This window comes from Mauremys reevesii, linkage group 1 (assembly GCF_016161935.1).
Source record: "Mauremys reevesii isolate NIE-2019 linkage group 1, ASM1616193v1, whole genome shotgun sequence".
Taxonomy (NCBI): Eukaryota; Metazoa; Chordata; order Testudines; family Geoemydidae; genus Mauremys; species Mauremys reevesii.
This window is the reverse complement of record NC_052623.1, coordinates 83,615,167-83,631,325: the sequence shown is the minus strand read 5'-3', so window position 1 is coordinate 83,631,325 and position 16,159 is coordinate 83,615,167. Positions and strand designations below refer to the sequence as shown.

Below are 16,159 nucleotides of genomic sequence, written 5' to 3'. Positions count from 1 at the left end.
CTAAGGTGGAGCACTGGTGTTAGATGCTCCCATTGGAGCATTGAAACCATGTTCTATGCTAGCTTTAGTTTCTACAGTATATGGTTTTAAGGTGCAGACTGCAGATAGTGCATTGCAGTAGCCTACAAGATCCATATCCCATAGGAAGATCATATTTGCCTTGCCAGGTGCAGGAGGGGTGAGACAGTGCTTTTTCACAACAGCTGCTTCCTGTGAATCCAGCAGCAGCCTCTGCTCTAATATGAGCTCTAAATTGTAAGTGAAACCTGCATTACAAGAGGCAGTCACACATCCTCACAACAGTCCCCCTGATTAAACTTTTGTACTTTCTTCTGGTTGGCCTTCAGAGCTGCCTCATCTGGGCTGAGCTGCAGCTAGTTCACCTGCTTTCAAGCTGCTGTCTCATGCAGACCTTGGGAAATGCAGAGCTGAGAATCATCAGCATACTGAAAACATCACAGCTCCTTTCTCCTTACTCGAACACTAGAAACTAGATCCAGTTTGATGTAGTGGATTAATTAATAAAATATTTATAGATGATTAAAATCCTTTCATATACCAACAGGTTTAAAAGTGCACCTCCCTTTTAGTTTAAAGGTATTTTGCGTATCAAATTCTGGTATATATTGATCACATGCAGCATGACCCCCATACAGTGAAACATGACCATTTAAATTTCACTGTACACTTTTTGAAGCCTGCACTTGTGGTAATGTGCAGTACAGTATCTTTAACTTGATTTCGAAACCAACATTTTTCAAAAGTATGAGAGGTCTTTGTTCTCATTGAGGACTACATCTCTGTTATCTTCCACCCATCTTGATTTGTAAAAAGCAACAAAGAGACCTGTGGCACCTTAAAGACTAACAGATGTATTGGAGCATAAGCTTTCATGGGTGAATGCCCACTTCGTCAGACGCATCTTGATCTGTGTCTCTCCTCACCCTTCACGTACCAACTGAAGGAATATAGCATCCTGCCCCAATCCTTGATGACAGAGTTTTTGTGCCCACTGCTTTGACACAGCTTTCAGAGATGTATCTTCTGTTCTTAGTCAGACTTCTGAGTCTTGTTTTCCAGACTTTGAAGAATGGCTCTCAGCACTTATCCCCAAATAACCTGTCAGTAATTCCAAAGGATAACAATCTTGCATCCAGCTTTAGACAAGTTAGAAAAGTAAATAAATGAAGAAGAATACAGCATGCCTATTCTATATTCTCTAAGAGCTCGCAGGGCTTCACTCAAAATAATACTCTTAGATTGGCTAAGAAAGACTAAAAGTTTTAAACTGAATTTTTATGTGCCTGTTCCTGCACTTATGCTGACTGGTGAACATTTTGGGGTTGGTCTGGCACATCTCTCATTGAAGCTCTTACTCCCTATTCCCTTTGGCTTATGTCCCTTTATTACTTAGCAGTATTTTGATATATTACCAGTTTAGACATGAGGTAATTTTTGTATTAGCGCACAGACAATGATCTTTCTCCATTATAACACATCTGAGTAAGCTTATTTTTTCAGTCTCCATTTCTATGCAATTTATCATTGTACCCAATATTCCATGAAGCTCACAGTTTCTTGACAAATAGCTTTTCAATTTACTTCCAGTTAACATGTAGTGTTTCAAAGGACTTGCAATTTCATGGGAGACCTTCTCTGGTGGGTATCCTTGTTAGAGTAAAGTCTATTTGTATGTTGATGACCAAGTTCAGCACCATAGATTGACCCTGGAACCAGTGCTAGGACGTACTTCTAGCCCTGAAAGTTTTGTACTGATCTATCTACTATTTTCATTGGTGAACTGAAAAGCACTGCTGACAAGTAACTTAGTAATTGTGTCCGTATAGTACTTTTTAAGTAACGTAAATAAATGCTATTTGGAGTATGAGGAAACAATCCCCTCAAGAAAATCTGAAAGGTCATTTGAGACCTATTCATAAGTAGTTTCTTTCTGTGGGCTCAAGGGGAGCTACAACAGCCCTATGAAACTAAGCATAGAAAATATTCCATTTCCTTAATAGTTTAGCCACTTCATTTCATTTGTCCATTGTAGGTCATCTTGCACTTGGAAACATTTAAATTTGAAAGTACTTTTGAGAGGATTTATCAATACTAAAAACATAACTTTAACTAATTAGATGAGAAGTGTGATCCTTTAAATTTTTATTCTGATTACTATCTTGCCTAATTGTCATCAACTTCCCCCCCAACCTTCCCCCTGCAGAGCCAAATTTTAACAGCTGGTACCTCATGAAACGACAAGAGTTAGATTAATGCTTCATGATCTGAAAGCTTAGATCAGGGTGTCAGAGGGCTTTTACAGTAAACCATAATGTAGAGAAACAATTTCAAAGGTGATGAGATACTTCTTTGAGTATAATATTAAACGCTGTAACAGATGAGTTTTCTGAATAGAAATAGGAAGCAAGTTCCACAATTAAACATCTCTGTAAGAATACCATTGCCATACATTGCTCATACTGCATTTGAGGCCAAAACATAACTGGGAGCACTCAAATAAATTAACGTACTGAAGGGGGAAAAATTCACTCTAGTTAGTAAAGCTACCAGGTTTTAGTAACTGATGGAAAAATCAGGATTTTCAGATAAGCACTTGCAACCCCAGTGTAGTTAATTATGTTGTTGCCAGTAATGTAAGTTGTGAATGTAGCCTACTAGTTCTATGCACTGATTAACAGGGTAGCATTTTGAGGGACTACAAAATTCATGTGTATGATCAATATCCCTGAAATGTAGGCATCTTGCTCTGCTGCCTTGTGTAGGTGAAACTTTGCACAGTACACCTTGCTCCCAAGGAAATCAAACCCATGATTTCCTCTGTGGTGCTTTGTACAGCCACAATTAGACTTTGGAGCTGGTATGCCTGACTTACTATATTAAAGGGTTTGTTAGTAGCTTAATTGTAAGGCTCTAGAAAAATATTTGACATTGTTTACCCGTCTGAAATGGTGCATACAGGATTCAGGAATGTCTAGTTAAGTATTTCAAGGCATGAAGCTCATGGCACATACTGCAGTAGCTAAACTGTTACTGGCGTGAACATTTCTATATTCTAAGACTGAAATCTTATTGGGAACATCCTTGGGGCTGTGTTAACAAAGCCTTTTCTGCCAAATCCATTTGAGGATAATGATGATTTTCTCTGACATTCTATTATTCAGCATTGAATTCTAATCCATTTTTTAAAGGCCTTGCATGTTGGACATTTGTGGCTTTGGTCTTTAATTTCTGGTTTCCTTATGAAGATTTTTAATTGTCACCCAGGTTCCTGATGTGATCAGCAGCATAAGGCAAGTGTCCAAAGCAGCCCTGAAAGAGGATGCCAAGCCTGGTAAGGATAGTGAAGATGCCTTCTACAATTCCCAAAAATTTGAGGTTTTGTACTGTGGAAAGGTGACTGTGGCCCATAAGAAAGCCCCCTCCACTCTAATTGATGAGTGCATTGAGAAATTCAGTCTACATGAGCGCCAGCGCCTGAAACTGTTGAGTGAGCAGCGGAGCACAGATTCCAGCTCAGATTTAACCTTGTATGAAGGAGACATGCCAACTTCTCCGTCAGATAGTCCATTTGAGGAGCTAGATGGGACGAGCACGAGCACCACCACCGGGAACACTGGGATCCTTACACTTGGAGGCCAGACCAACCTGGCTGGCGCCCGTGTCTCCTTCCCCGAGCGAATTTTGGAGGATTCTGGCTTTGATGAGCAGCAGGAATTCCGCTCCCGGTGCAGCAGCGTCACTGCAGTTATGCAAAGGAGGGTTCATGATACCAGCCTGAAAACACAGCCACGCAGGAGACATGCAAGTGCACCCAGTCATGTTCAACCCTCAGACTCTGAGAAAAACAGAACAATGTTATTTCAGGTAAGTTCCATAGCAGTACCTGCAATGTCATGCATAGAATAAAATTAAGAGAGCTTGACTTACGCCATTATTGTCACTGCTGCATATTGAAACTTCTTATGCAAACTATTTCTGTTAAGCCAAAAAACATTTGTTTTCATGTATTGTAATACAAAATAGAAACCATACTGGGAAACTCTAAATAATATTGAATAATTTGTATCCCAGTTATTTTGGGGGAAGCTAAAGTTTAAATCATATAAGTTAATAAACTTGAAGGGAATATAATTGCTTATCTGTTAAATATTATGTTTATATTGTCAAATTAAGAGAACAGTGTATTTTGTCTTAGAATCTGATGCTATTATTCAGACTTCTTTCAAGCCCTTTTGTGGATTGATTTCTCTGTCCATAACGTTGTTTAACAGAGCAAACAAAATCTCCCTTTTGTGTTACTAAAATGAACAAGCAGTTAAAGCTGTGAAAAATAATGTGCAGTTTGACTCGTTCTCTTTTTATGGTAAATTTCAGTGATGCTAAGAAGTTTCTCATTTCCAGAATAGGAACAGTCTGTCTTGCAAAAAGTCTGTTGAAAAATTAAACTTCTAAGATCAGCTCAATAGCTTCATCCCTAAATCCTTTAGACTTTTTTTCTCTCCCCTGAAGTTCATTTAAAGATTTCGGAGTATATGTGCTAAGGAAACAAGAGAAAACTATTAGCACAGGTGACCCATAAAAAAACAAAGATCTTTTGCTTTTTAAACTGATAGGCTGCTAAATGCTTAGGAATTTTCTTTTCCCCGTGTTTTAGAGAACAGGCTTGCATTTTCATCCTCTTGAGAAACACTAACGGATGTGAGGAAATATATTGCCATTTAGAAACCCACAGCCCATCACTGGTGGTGAAAAGTCTTAGCTGAAAAACCCCTCAAGCTCCATAGGGGAGCAGTTCATGAGAAAGCCGAAGGGAAATTCATTGCAGCGAATAATCTGTTCTTTAATCTTGACGATTAAAAAGAGGCTAAATGCATCACCTTTATTTCAAATAAACAACAACAGCAAAGAACTGAAGACCCAAACTGTTGTATTTGTATTTTAAAAAACTCATCTGGTTGGTTATTTTTGGTGTAATGAGGCTTGTAACTTAGACTGACCTGAAACAATCAATGTAACAGAGCTTTAATTAGGGCTGGTTAAAAACTGGCTGTTGATGGAATAAAACTTTTCATGAACTGTCTGCTTCCTGCAATCTTTTTTTTTTTTTACCCCCAAAATGGTTTTGTTTTACCCCCAAACTGAATATTTTGCCATTTTGTTGAAATTTTCTGCAATTCCCCTCCCTCATTTGCCTTTCTCCATAAGTGTTAAATTCTGCCATCTTCGTTCACTGAGTAAGCTACTATTCAACGTGAGTAGCTAAAGCAAAGATGGCAGAATCTGACCTGTTATTGAACTTTATTTGTTGTATTATTCATTTGTGCCTTATAAAACAGTCTGATTTAAATTTTATTTTCAAGGTTGGACGATTTGAAATTAACCTCATCAGCCCAGACACCAAATCTGTTGTGCTTGAAAAGAATTTTAAAGATATCTCCTCATGTTCTCAGGTACGTATTTATTGGGTAGCTTCCAGTACATCTGGGATGGGGCTTTTTTGATCTGGAGATGCTGTGATGGCTTTTTTTAGTCAGTGGGCAGCAGAAAGAAGCAATCAAAGCTTTTGTTCATTAAAGAAGATTAAATGAAAACACAATACAGAATATCCTTAAACATAGTAGTTGTATATCATATGTCTCTTTTTAAACAATTATATCTTTGTTTTAGTTAACACCCGTGTAACTAGATATTTGGTTTTCTCTATAGAACCCTAATGAAAACATGGTAAGACAGCTATTCTGTGCCCCCTCATCCCCACCAGAGTACTTTGGAAATGTTAAATATAATTTATAGAGTGATTTTTGAGGTAATGATGTTTTGAATGAGAAGAACACATGCGACAGTTTAGAAGTGATTAAACCACAGTACAGTTTTGGTGACAGCACTGGAGGAAGATGGATTTTAAAATGTGATCAATCATCCAGTTGCTACCATTGTAGATGACGGGGTGGACCCTCCTTTCAGCAGTCATTCAAATTCTGTGCCTCCAACTGCCACTTACTGGTTTGTTTTAGCTCCCTCAAAGTGCTAGGAATCGCGCAAACATAAAGGAAAACACAGTCCCTGCCTCAAAGTGCTCACAATCTAAAGACATACACAGAACTAGTGAATTTCTGTGAATTGTAGCAGTAGTTCTGGTCATCATTCACCTGCAGCTAGATGTGAATTTTGTTAAGGAAGGGGCCACTCGGTTCAATTTTGTCAGTAGCCTGAAAGCCCCAGTTTGGAGGTGCTCCACGGTGGGGACCTGGTGTTTCAGTGAGGGCTTTCGCGAGTAAGAGGAGTAGAGCTGTTCTGCTGCCTTGGGACAGGATACAAAGTGTGCCTCTCCCCAATGTGGGACTAGCTCTGCAGCTGAGATTGGGACAGAGCCATGGTTTCTGCCTCATTTGGAGAATTTAGTAGTAGCAGCAACTCTAAAGTTGGGAATTCCAGTGGCAGAATTAGAGTTAGTGGGGCCCCGTGCGCAGCTTCATTTTTGGGGAGCCCCCCCTCGGGACTTAGCCAAGAAAAAGAATATTCTCTCATCTTCCCCCCCCCCCCGTTTTTAATTCTTTTTTCCTTCATCCTCCTCCTCCTATATTATAAGTAATAGGAAGTAAATGAAAATAAAGTGAGATACCTTGATTGGGGCAGGGGGTTGGGCTCTGGGAGGGAGTTTGGGTGGAGGCTCAGGGGGTTGGTGTGCAGGAGTGGCCAGGGGGGCAGCGCTTACCTTGTGCAACATGGCTCCCAAAGCAACCAGCATACCCCTCTGGCAGTGGCTCCTAGGCAGGGGGGAGCCAGAGTGTCTCTGCGTGCCACTGCCCACAGGTGCTGCCCCCGCAACTCCCATTGGCTGCATCCCCCAGCCAATGGGAGCTGTGGAGTTGGCACTCAGGGCAGGGGCAACACACACACACACACACACACACACACACACACCTCAGGGACATGCTGGCCGCTTCCGGGTGCAGCATGGCATGGAGGGAGGGAGGCAGGGCGGACAGAGAGCCGCCTTAGTCCTGCTGCGCTGCTGGCACGTTTCTGTGTGCCCCTTAGGCGGAGGGGGTAGTGGGTATCGCGGAGCTGCCTTCCCCCACCAGGGGCACGTAGAGATGTGCCAGTAGCCGGCTGCTTTTGGGAGCAGCATGAGATTTGTCCTGCATTTTAGGGGCCCCGTGCCATCACACTGTTTGTTTCATGATAAATCCGCATCTGGGGAATTCCATGTGGTGAGCACAAGAGCTATTAAAGTTCTCCAAATGCATTTTCTGAGGGTTCTTAGACCAGCATCTGATCCAAAGCACTCTTTTCAGATGTTAAAATTACACTATTCGAAATCTTCCCTTGTATCTGTGTTGCATGGCTACATAGTTTGCAAATTAAAACTGGGATTAGCATATACTGTTGCTTCCAATGGAGGGAAAAGGAGACTGCAAGAGGAATAGGGAAATCTGGCCTACGTAGGCAAATGATAAAGATGAAATAATAGTATTTGTAGCATACACAGATCAGGCAGGCACACAAGAAGGAGAGGTAGGAAAGAAGAGAACCTGTGGATGCCCTGGGTCCAAAATCCTTGTTTACTGCTAGTTTCCGTGAGGGTCCTGGTAGACAGCAGGTGAACCCATGGGCAGCTCAGGAGAACAACACTGGCAGTGAAGTAAGTCACTGATATTTAAAGTATGGCAGGAACTGGCCTAGTATCTTAGACAGTCCTCTTTGTTCTTGCTTTCTTCTTAACTGTGACAAGGTGAATGAGGTAATGTCTTTTATTGGACTTACGTTGGTGAGGGAGACAAGTTTTTGAGCTACACAGAGCTCTTCTTCAGGTCTGGGAAACTCAGTCAAAGCATCACAGCTAAATACAAGGTCAAACAGATAGTTTAGCATAAGTAGTTAGCACATACATTCAGACTGTGTGCTAACTACTTATGCTAAACTATCCGTTCGACCTTGTACTTAGTGTCACAGCTTTCCCAAACCTGAAGAGCTCTGTGTGAATCAAAAGCTGGTCTCACCAACAGAAGTTGGGCCAGTAAAAGATTACCTCACCCACCTCAACCCTGTCAGACCCAGGATATTAGAGAGACATCTACAACTTCTTCCTAACTGGGCATTTGTAAGCAATAAATCACTTCAGACTGTTTCATGCTGGTGTTTAAGTAGTCTTTCACTAGCACATAGCTTGAGTGGGTGAGGAAAAATAAAAGCCTTGTTGAGAACTAAACTGAATACACCTCTACCCTGATATAACGCAACCCTATACAACATGAATTTGGATATAACGCGGTAAAGCAGTGCTGCGGGGAGCAGGGCTGCGCACTCCAGCAGATCAAAGCAAGTTCGATATAATGCGGTTTCACCTATAATGCAGTAAGATTTTTTTTTTTTTTTTGGCTCCCGAAGACAGCGTTATATCAGAGTAGAGGTGTAGGTGCTAACAAAATGTTCTATGTTTCCAAAACATCTGTGGCATATTAGTGAAAGAGTTGATTTAAAAAACACAAAACAAAAAAAAACAAAAAAAAAAACCCCAACAAATCTGGAGAATTCTTATGATCCATAGAAATGAAATATTAATTTATTCAGACCAAGTACTTGGTTACACAGAGCTCATCAGCATTTGTTCACTGTTAAACACCCTGGGTTAGTCTTTCCTTCATTTTAGATTTATTAGCTAATGTGATAGCTTGGAATATTTACCGTTATGAGCTTAAGATTGATTAAAGTAAAAGAGAGCAGCAATCTCTTCAGAGTATATTTAGGGTTATTTTACTTCTGCCCTAGTAAATGTGTTGCTTTTCTGTGGCATTAGTATACTAGGGTGCTTCATTTCAGACTGGAAAATGCATGTCCTGAATTTGTATAATTGACCAAGCCACACATATAAATTATATAAAAATATATATATATATAATCTTAAGTGTCATGGACAGCTGTGTGGGTTTCTTGTTAAGTCTCATTGACCTTGTGGGTAACCCAGAACAATAAACAATCATCACATGTCCCGTTGGTATGACAAGTCGAGACGCTCTGTTAGAGAACAGTGCTGGGAGTACAGTTAACAGACAAGCTTGCTGTGCTATTTTCAGGTACAGTGACGCAAGTGTCATCCCACTTCCCCCATACACCTTCCCCTATGCAAGGAAATGAGAAAATTCAGAAGACAGCAATAGATTTTGCTGTAATTCTTCCTAGATTTGTGTTAAAACCGTTTATGCTGAGTCTGGGAACTGGTCTGCTAGGGACTCATTTTAAGAAAATATGTGAGTTTAACCAAAATAAAGGTCAGAATGGTGGCCCTTTCATATGTATAAAATCTATCCCTTCTAATTAATGAATTGAAGGTCCAGAGCTGCAACAGGGGAATAGTTTGAATTACCTCCCAGTGTTGTAAGATGAGAAGATAGGGGCTGATTTGAACAAAATAAGTCAGAGAAAAGTAGCTAAGGTCAAATTTTTTCATGAGGAAAGAAATTGAGCCTTATTCACTGCTGTTGCTTTAGGGTTTGTTTGTTTGTTTGTTTTTTATTTTGTTTTGTGTGTGTAAGAAGTCCTATGACTTATAGGCATATTACACTTTTTCTTTGATAGACGGTGGCAGCCATTAAAAAAGAAAGAATTGCCATACTTGATATCTGCAACCGTGCAGCTTTCTTATTCACTACAAATGCTCAGTATGGGGAAAGTGGTGGTATCTCAGAGATGACTGGCAAGAACTGAAATACAATTATCACTGTATTTCTGAACTGATTTTAAAATACATTTTAAAATAAATACTTCACTAATGCTTTTTAAAAAATTTTCAGGGTATACAACATGTTGATCACTTTGGTTTTATTTGTCGGGAATCTATTGAACCTGGGATAAACCAGTATGTTTGCTACGTGTTCCAGTGTGCAAGTGAATCTTTGGTAAGTAATTTACATAAAGTTAGGCTTGGTCTACACTACCAACTTATGCCACTATAATCATATCGCTCAGGGGTATGGAAAATCCTAACCCCCAATGTAGACAGTGCTATGTCAGCAGGATGGCTTCTCCTGGAGACAAAGCCAGGGGCGGCTCTAGCCATTTTGCCGCCTCAAGCACGGCGGCACGCCGTGGGGGGCGCTCTGCCGGTCTCCGGTCCCGCGGCTCCGGTGGACCTCCCGCAGGCGTGCCTGCGGATGCTCCACTGAAGCCGCGGGACCAGCGGACCCTCCGCAGGCACGCCTGTGGGAGGTCCACCAGAGCCGCCTGCTGCCATCCCGGCGACCGGCAGAGCGCCCCCCGTGGCATGCCACCCCAAGCACGCACTTGGCGTGCTGGGGCCTGGAGCCGCCCCTGGACAAGGCTACCATTTCTTGGGGAAGTGGAGTACCTGCACTGACAGGAGAAGCTCTCCAGTTGGTGTAGGTAGTGTCATCACTAGTCACTATCGTGTACTGCGGTACTGTAAGTGTAGATAAGCCCTCAGTTTTTCACATTTTTGATAACCTCTTTCATCAGAGGATCTCAAAACACTTAATAACCCCTGAATCTCTGCAGCTATATGAAGTAGATAAGTGTTGTCATAAGAATGGCCGTACTGGGTCAGACCAAAGGTCCATCTAGCCCAGTATCCTCTCTACTGACAGTGGCAAATGCCAGGTTCCCCAGAGGGAGTGAACCTAACAGGTAATGATTAAGTGATCTCTCTCCTGCCATCCATCACCACTCTCTGACAAACAGAAGCTAGGGACACCATTCCTTACCCATCCTGGCTAATAGCCATTAATGGACTTAACCTCCATGAATTTATCCAGTTCTCTTTTAAATGCTGTTATAGTCCTAACCTTCACAACCTCCTCAGGCAAGGAGTTCCACAAGTTGATTGCGCACTGTGTGAAGAACTTCCTTTTATTTGTTTTAAACCTGCTGCCCATTAATTTCATTTGGTGGCCCCAAGTTCTTGTATTATGGGAATAAGTAAATAAGGAAAAGTTATCTACTTTCTCCACATCACTCATGATTTTATATATCTCTATCATATCCCCCCTTAGTCTCCTCTTTTCCAAGCTGAAACGTCCTAGCCTCTTTAATCTCTCCTCATATGGGACCCGTTCCAAACCCTTGATAATTTTAGTTGCCCCTCTCTGAACCTTTTCTAGAGCCAGTATATCTTTTTTTGAGATGAGACCACATCTGTACACAGTACTCAAGATGTGGGCATACCATGGATTTATATAAGGGCAATAATATATTCTCCGTCTTATTCTCTATCCCCTTTTTAATGATTCCTCATTTTGCACATGGGTAAACTGAGGCTCAGCGATTCAGTCTCTGCACTCTATTGTGAATGCACACCTATATACAGGTACAAGTACACGTGGCTATACTTAGTATCTGGACATGTCCAATTGTTAGAATTTGAAGACACAGATGTTTACACTGGCAAAGTTCAGGTGTATGTGTTTGAGTGCACAAATGGTGGCTAGGTAAAGGCTTAGCTGAATATCTGACCATAAGTAATTTGCACATTTTTATCTGTTGAGACATAGAATCATAGGACTGGAAGGGACCTTGAGAGGTCATCGAGTCTAGTCCCCTGCACTCAAGACAGGACTATGTGTTATTTTTAGACCATCCCTGACAGGTGTTTGTCTAACCTGCTCTTAAAAACCTCCAGTGATGGAGTTTCCACAACCTCCCGAGGCAATTTATTCCAGTGCTTAACCACCCTGACAGGAAGTTTTTCCTAATATCCAACCTAAACCTCCCTTGCTGCAATTTAAGCCCATTGTTTCTTGTCCTTAGAGGTTAAGGAGAACAGTTTTTCTCCCTCCTTCTTGTAATAACCGTTGACACGTACTTGAGTACCTTGGTGAACTGGGGCCAAATTAGTAAATTAGTAACAGAGCTGGAAATGGAACTTGGATATACTGAGTTCCAGTCCATGCTTCTACTACTAAGTTGTCACACTCCTTGTCTGTGCTACGCACATCCTCCCATTTTCCAAATGTGGTTGCTCTTCTTCTTTTTATTCCTAACTATTCTGAGAAATGAAATAGGAACGTTAGGTTTGAAGCAGAAATTTAGATCTATAATTGTTCTGCATAATAGACAGTTGAAATGTGTGATATAAAAGATGTCAGTCAATTAGCCATTGTGATTATAAGACTCAGCATACTCAGTTGTTAGATATGACATATATAAAGTAATGTCTTTGCTATATTTTCTGAGGGGGAGAGAGAGACAAGATGGTTGAAGTAATAACTTTTATTGGATCTACTTCTGTTTGGTGAAACCAACAAGCTTTCAAGCTGCACATAGCTCTTTTCTTAATGTCCGGTACAAAGAAACCATATTAACTGATGGCTTTCTAACTTATTAGTGCTTCAAAGTGAAAGGTAGAATGCCATGAATCTATAGAAGAGATGCACTATTTCCCCATATAAAGCAGGGCCTAACTGCTCATGATTAGAGCTAGTTAAAAAAAAAAAAAAAGAAAGAAAAGGAGGGGGGAGAGGGGAACCATCTAAAATGTTTTTCAAGATTTTTTTTTTACTTTAAACAATTTTCAAAAATCAAAAAAATTGAACCAGTCTGAAAAACAAAAAAAAATGATGAAATGTTTAACCTTTTTTCATTGAAATTCAAATTTTTGATCCATATGTTTAACAGATATAATTTTGACCAGCTCTAACTCACCTCAGAGCACTAAATAATGCCTAATTATTTGAGCATTATTGAGGACCACAGCAGTTATGGGGCTAAGCATTCTTAGCAATGCTTCAAACAATGTGGGGCAATGATTCTCAAACTTTTGTACTGGTAACCCTTTTCATATAGCAAGCCTCTGAGCACGACCCCTCCTTATAAATTAAAAACACTTTTTTGTATATTTAACACCGTTATAAATGCTGGAAGCAAAGCGGGGTTTAGGGTGGAGGCTGACAGCTCGTAACCCCCCTGTAATAACCTCCTGACCCCCTGAGGGGTCCAGACTCCCAGTTTGAGAATCCCTGATGTAGGGGTAGATCCTCAGCTGGTGGAAACTAGCATTGCCATAGGTGCTGGAACTAGGGGCACCGGAGGGTGCTGCAGCAGCTCTGGCTTGAAATGGTGTCTGAGCATAGATTTACTGGAGTCCATGGAACTATGCTGCTTTATACCAACTGAGGATCTGACTCACTGTCAAAATTTAAGGAGAGAGAGAGAACCTATTGAATGTCCAGCAGAATGTCATTTAAAGAAAAATATGCCTTCATATGGTCTTTTGGTTAATTTGATCCCTGATAATTCACAGGTGACCTAAAAGAAAGGAGGCGGCTTACAAAGAAATAAAATCCTTCTCCTCAACTTCCTCACATATTTTAAGAGTTAAATACTTACTTGAGTGTAATATTATTAATGGGCAGAGGCCATGGAAAAGAGCCCTGCCATTTGGAAAAGCCGACTAGTAGGCTTTGCTGTTGTAGTCATGTCTGCATTCCACGAGCCTCGTGAAATCTTACAGTGACAGGACAAGAATAAATTTAATTGTGAGATGTGAGAAACCCACTCAGAAACTATCAATAACATTAATCAAATAATTTTCATTTAACAACATTAAATGACATGCCACAGCACACAAACTGACTAATTCAAGCCTCCATGCCCATGCAAAGCTTTGCTTGAACAATTATGCTGGAGACCTGATGATCTACAGAACACTTTTATAATCCTACGTTGAATGTTAACAGACTGCTTGTAGACAGAAACCTGAACATGCAGTCACATTTCATCCCTCACAAACGTGCTTCACAGAAAAGTGGTAGATGGCAGCAAAGGACTAGATCTAAAGTACAATATTTGAAAGCCCTCTAAGAACTGAACAGGAAATTTCAACACAATTTTCTTCTGCCAGGCTGAAACCCAGAAGTGGGCTGGTTTGCTTTTAATAGTAGTGTGTCCTTAAAATACATAAAGGGGAAGGAGACTCTGAGAAGTCTGTCATCAAAGGATGAAAGTGCATTTGAATATCTATCCCAGTTGAGGAGAAAATGATCACCTCTGACCTCTTTCCCATGCAAAATAGAGATTGGCCCTACCCAGTGCTGCAGTGTGTGGGAACGCTGCATTGCTGTATTTGTGATGCTGTGAGAGGAAAGAGCAGGGCATAGACTGGAGTCTGGAAAACAATACATAAGGCTTACTTGTTGGTTACAAAGAAACTTATAGCTTGTCTTTCAAATCTTTTGATCCAAGTGAGTGAGGGACCAAGAGAATAAATAGGCTGGTCCCTAAAGTTTCTGACATACCAACAGGATATAACTGCAGCAACAGATCAAAAGCATTTTGTTCATAGTTTTCATTTGCCCTGATACAAGTCTCTATTTTAGGAAAAAAGCCATACATAACTGTCTCTGAGAGGGGGCAATAAAAGCCCCTTACTCTTAGGATCACTACTGCAAGTTATGTACCCAGCCAAGCTAAAATGTAAATTGCATAGAAGCAAATTGGCAGAAGTGGGGGTCCTAATATGCTCATTGCAGCTACTGGAAGGTAAAAAGTTGTAATCTCTGGGTGCAGTAAGAGACCTAATTTTCAAGCCTGAGTGCTTAAAGTTACATATTTATGGCCTGATTCCCCCCCACCCCCCCGATCTCATTTTCAGTGGGAGCTGTGAATGTGCAACATTTCAGAAATAGGCCACTAGATTCCCACAGGGATCTAGAGACCTGTATGGTAAATTTTCAAAAGTGCCTAAGGGCCACATTTTTAAAGGTGTTTAGGCACCTAAAGATGTAGATAGTCATGTAGGTGCCTAGTAGGATTTTCAAAAGGGCCTAACTCCCATTTATTTCAATGTCCCTTGTCTAAAATCCTCTTGAAATCAGTAGTAAATTAGGAATAGAACCTTGTTCTCTTGACCACTAGACTACTGATCTTTTATGATAGATCAGTGTATGTAGTATGAACAGGAAACAACATTCCTAATATAAAAGCACTCAATTGTGGAATGACTTAAAAGTCTGATATGATGTATATGACATATTTTTCACTTTTATACTGTCTGTAAAACACCCAGACTTTTCATAGCCTGTTTTGTTTTTTCTTTTCCTTCTAGGTTGATGAAGTAATGCTTACCCTGAAACAAGCATTTAGCACTGCTGCCGCCCTACAGAATGCCAAGACTCAGATTAAACTGTGTGAGGCCTGTCCTATGCACTCATTGCATAAACTCTGTGAAAGAATTGAAGGTAGCAATTCCGTTTATTTTTAATTCATATAGAAGATTTTCTGTTTTCACTCCAGAATCATCACAGTGCATCAGCTCTTAGTTTAATTAAAACCTACCTAATTGCTTGAATCTGTTTAGTTAAAGAAGAAAAAAATTCTCATGACCATGATAAATGGCCAATAAATTGAGTAAAGTGGTGGCTATCACAATAATTATTTTCCAACTAGCCCTTAAAGCTCTTGCTATAAATATTACATTTTCCTCAGATATTTGTTTTTGTCTTTCCTTCTGCTCTATTATTTTAGCATGTATGGAAATTCTCAACATAGTGCTCTGAACATATTTGGAACCTAGACTTCGATGGTAGTAAATGAAGGGACAGTAATGCTGGAACTGATGTTTTAGCCTTTCTTTTTGTTTATTCTTTTTCTTATTTTGTAATCTTGTTGATGATGATTTTTCTCATGGGACTGATTGCTTTATGTACTTCATTACCTTGTTCTATTACATGAAATATGTTGTTAAAATATGGGGTTAATATCAAATTGAACAAGGATAATAAAGAATTTAGGGCTAGTGCCTGACTTCAGATCTGCACACATAGCTCTGACTTCAATGACAGTTAAGAATGCCACAGTATGGCTTTTTAATATTTGACAGGATGGTTATTAAAAATGACATAAGCTGGCAGATGGAACCAACATACATAATCAAGTATGATATGCTCTATTCACTAAAACGTAGTGGTGTGTTCACACAAAAACTTGTCTGTTTTTGTCTGAGGTATTGTAATAAACACCACAAAACTTGTATTTGTTAAATAAAAATGATTCACTTAGAATTATTAGTTCCCTTCGGTGGGTGAAAAGCATGAGAAGTCTTGGCAAGGAAATACAATTTTATAGTTTAATGTCTGTGTTAAGCACTAGAGTGTTCAGAAGTGGCAAACCCTGGTTGGAAATTCCC

General features: G+C 40.2%; 1 protein-coding gene across 3 annotated transcripts in view; it reads left to right on the top strand.

Moving 5' to 3' along the window:
• TBC1D4 (TBC1 domain family member 4) overlaps positions 1-16,159 on the top strand; it is a 162,963-nt gene that overhangs the window by 79,010 nt on the left and 67,794 nt on the right. For all 3 annotated transcript variants that reach the window (XM_039533518.1, XM_039533512.1, XM_039533526.1), the window contains exons 2-5: positions 3,286-3,885; positions 5,382-5,471; positions 9,816-9,920; positions 15,080-15,212. In XM_039533518.1, coding sequence (XP_039389452.1) covers positions 3,286-3,885; positions 5,382-5,471; positions 9,816-9,920; positions 15,080-15,212 — 928 coding nt within the window. The remainder of the gene's footprint in view (positions 1-3,285; positions 3,886-5,381; positions 5,472-9,815; positions 9,921-15,079; positions 15,213-16,159) is intronic.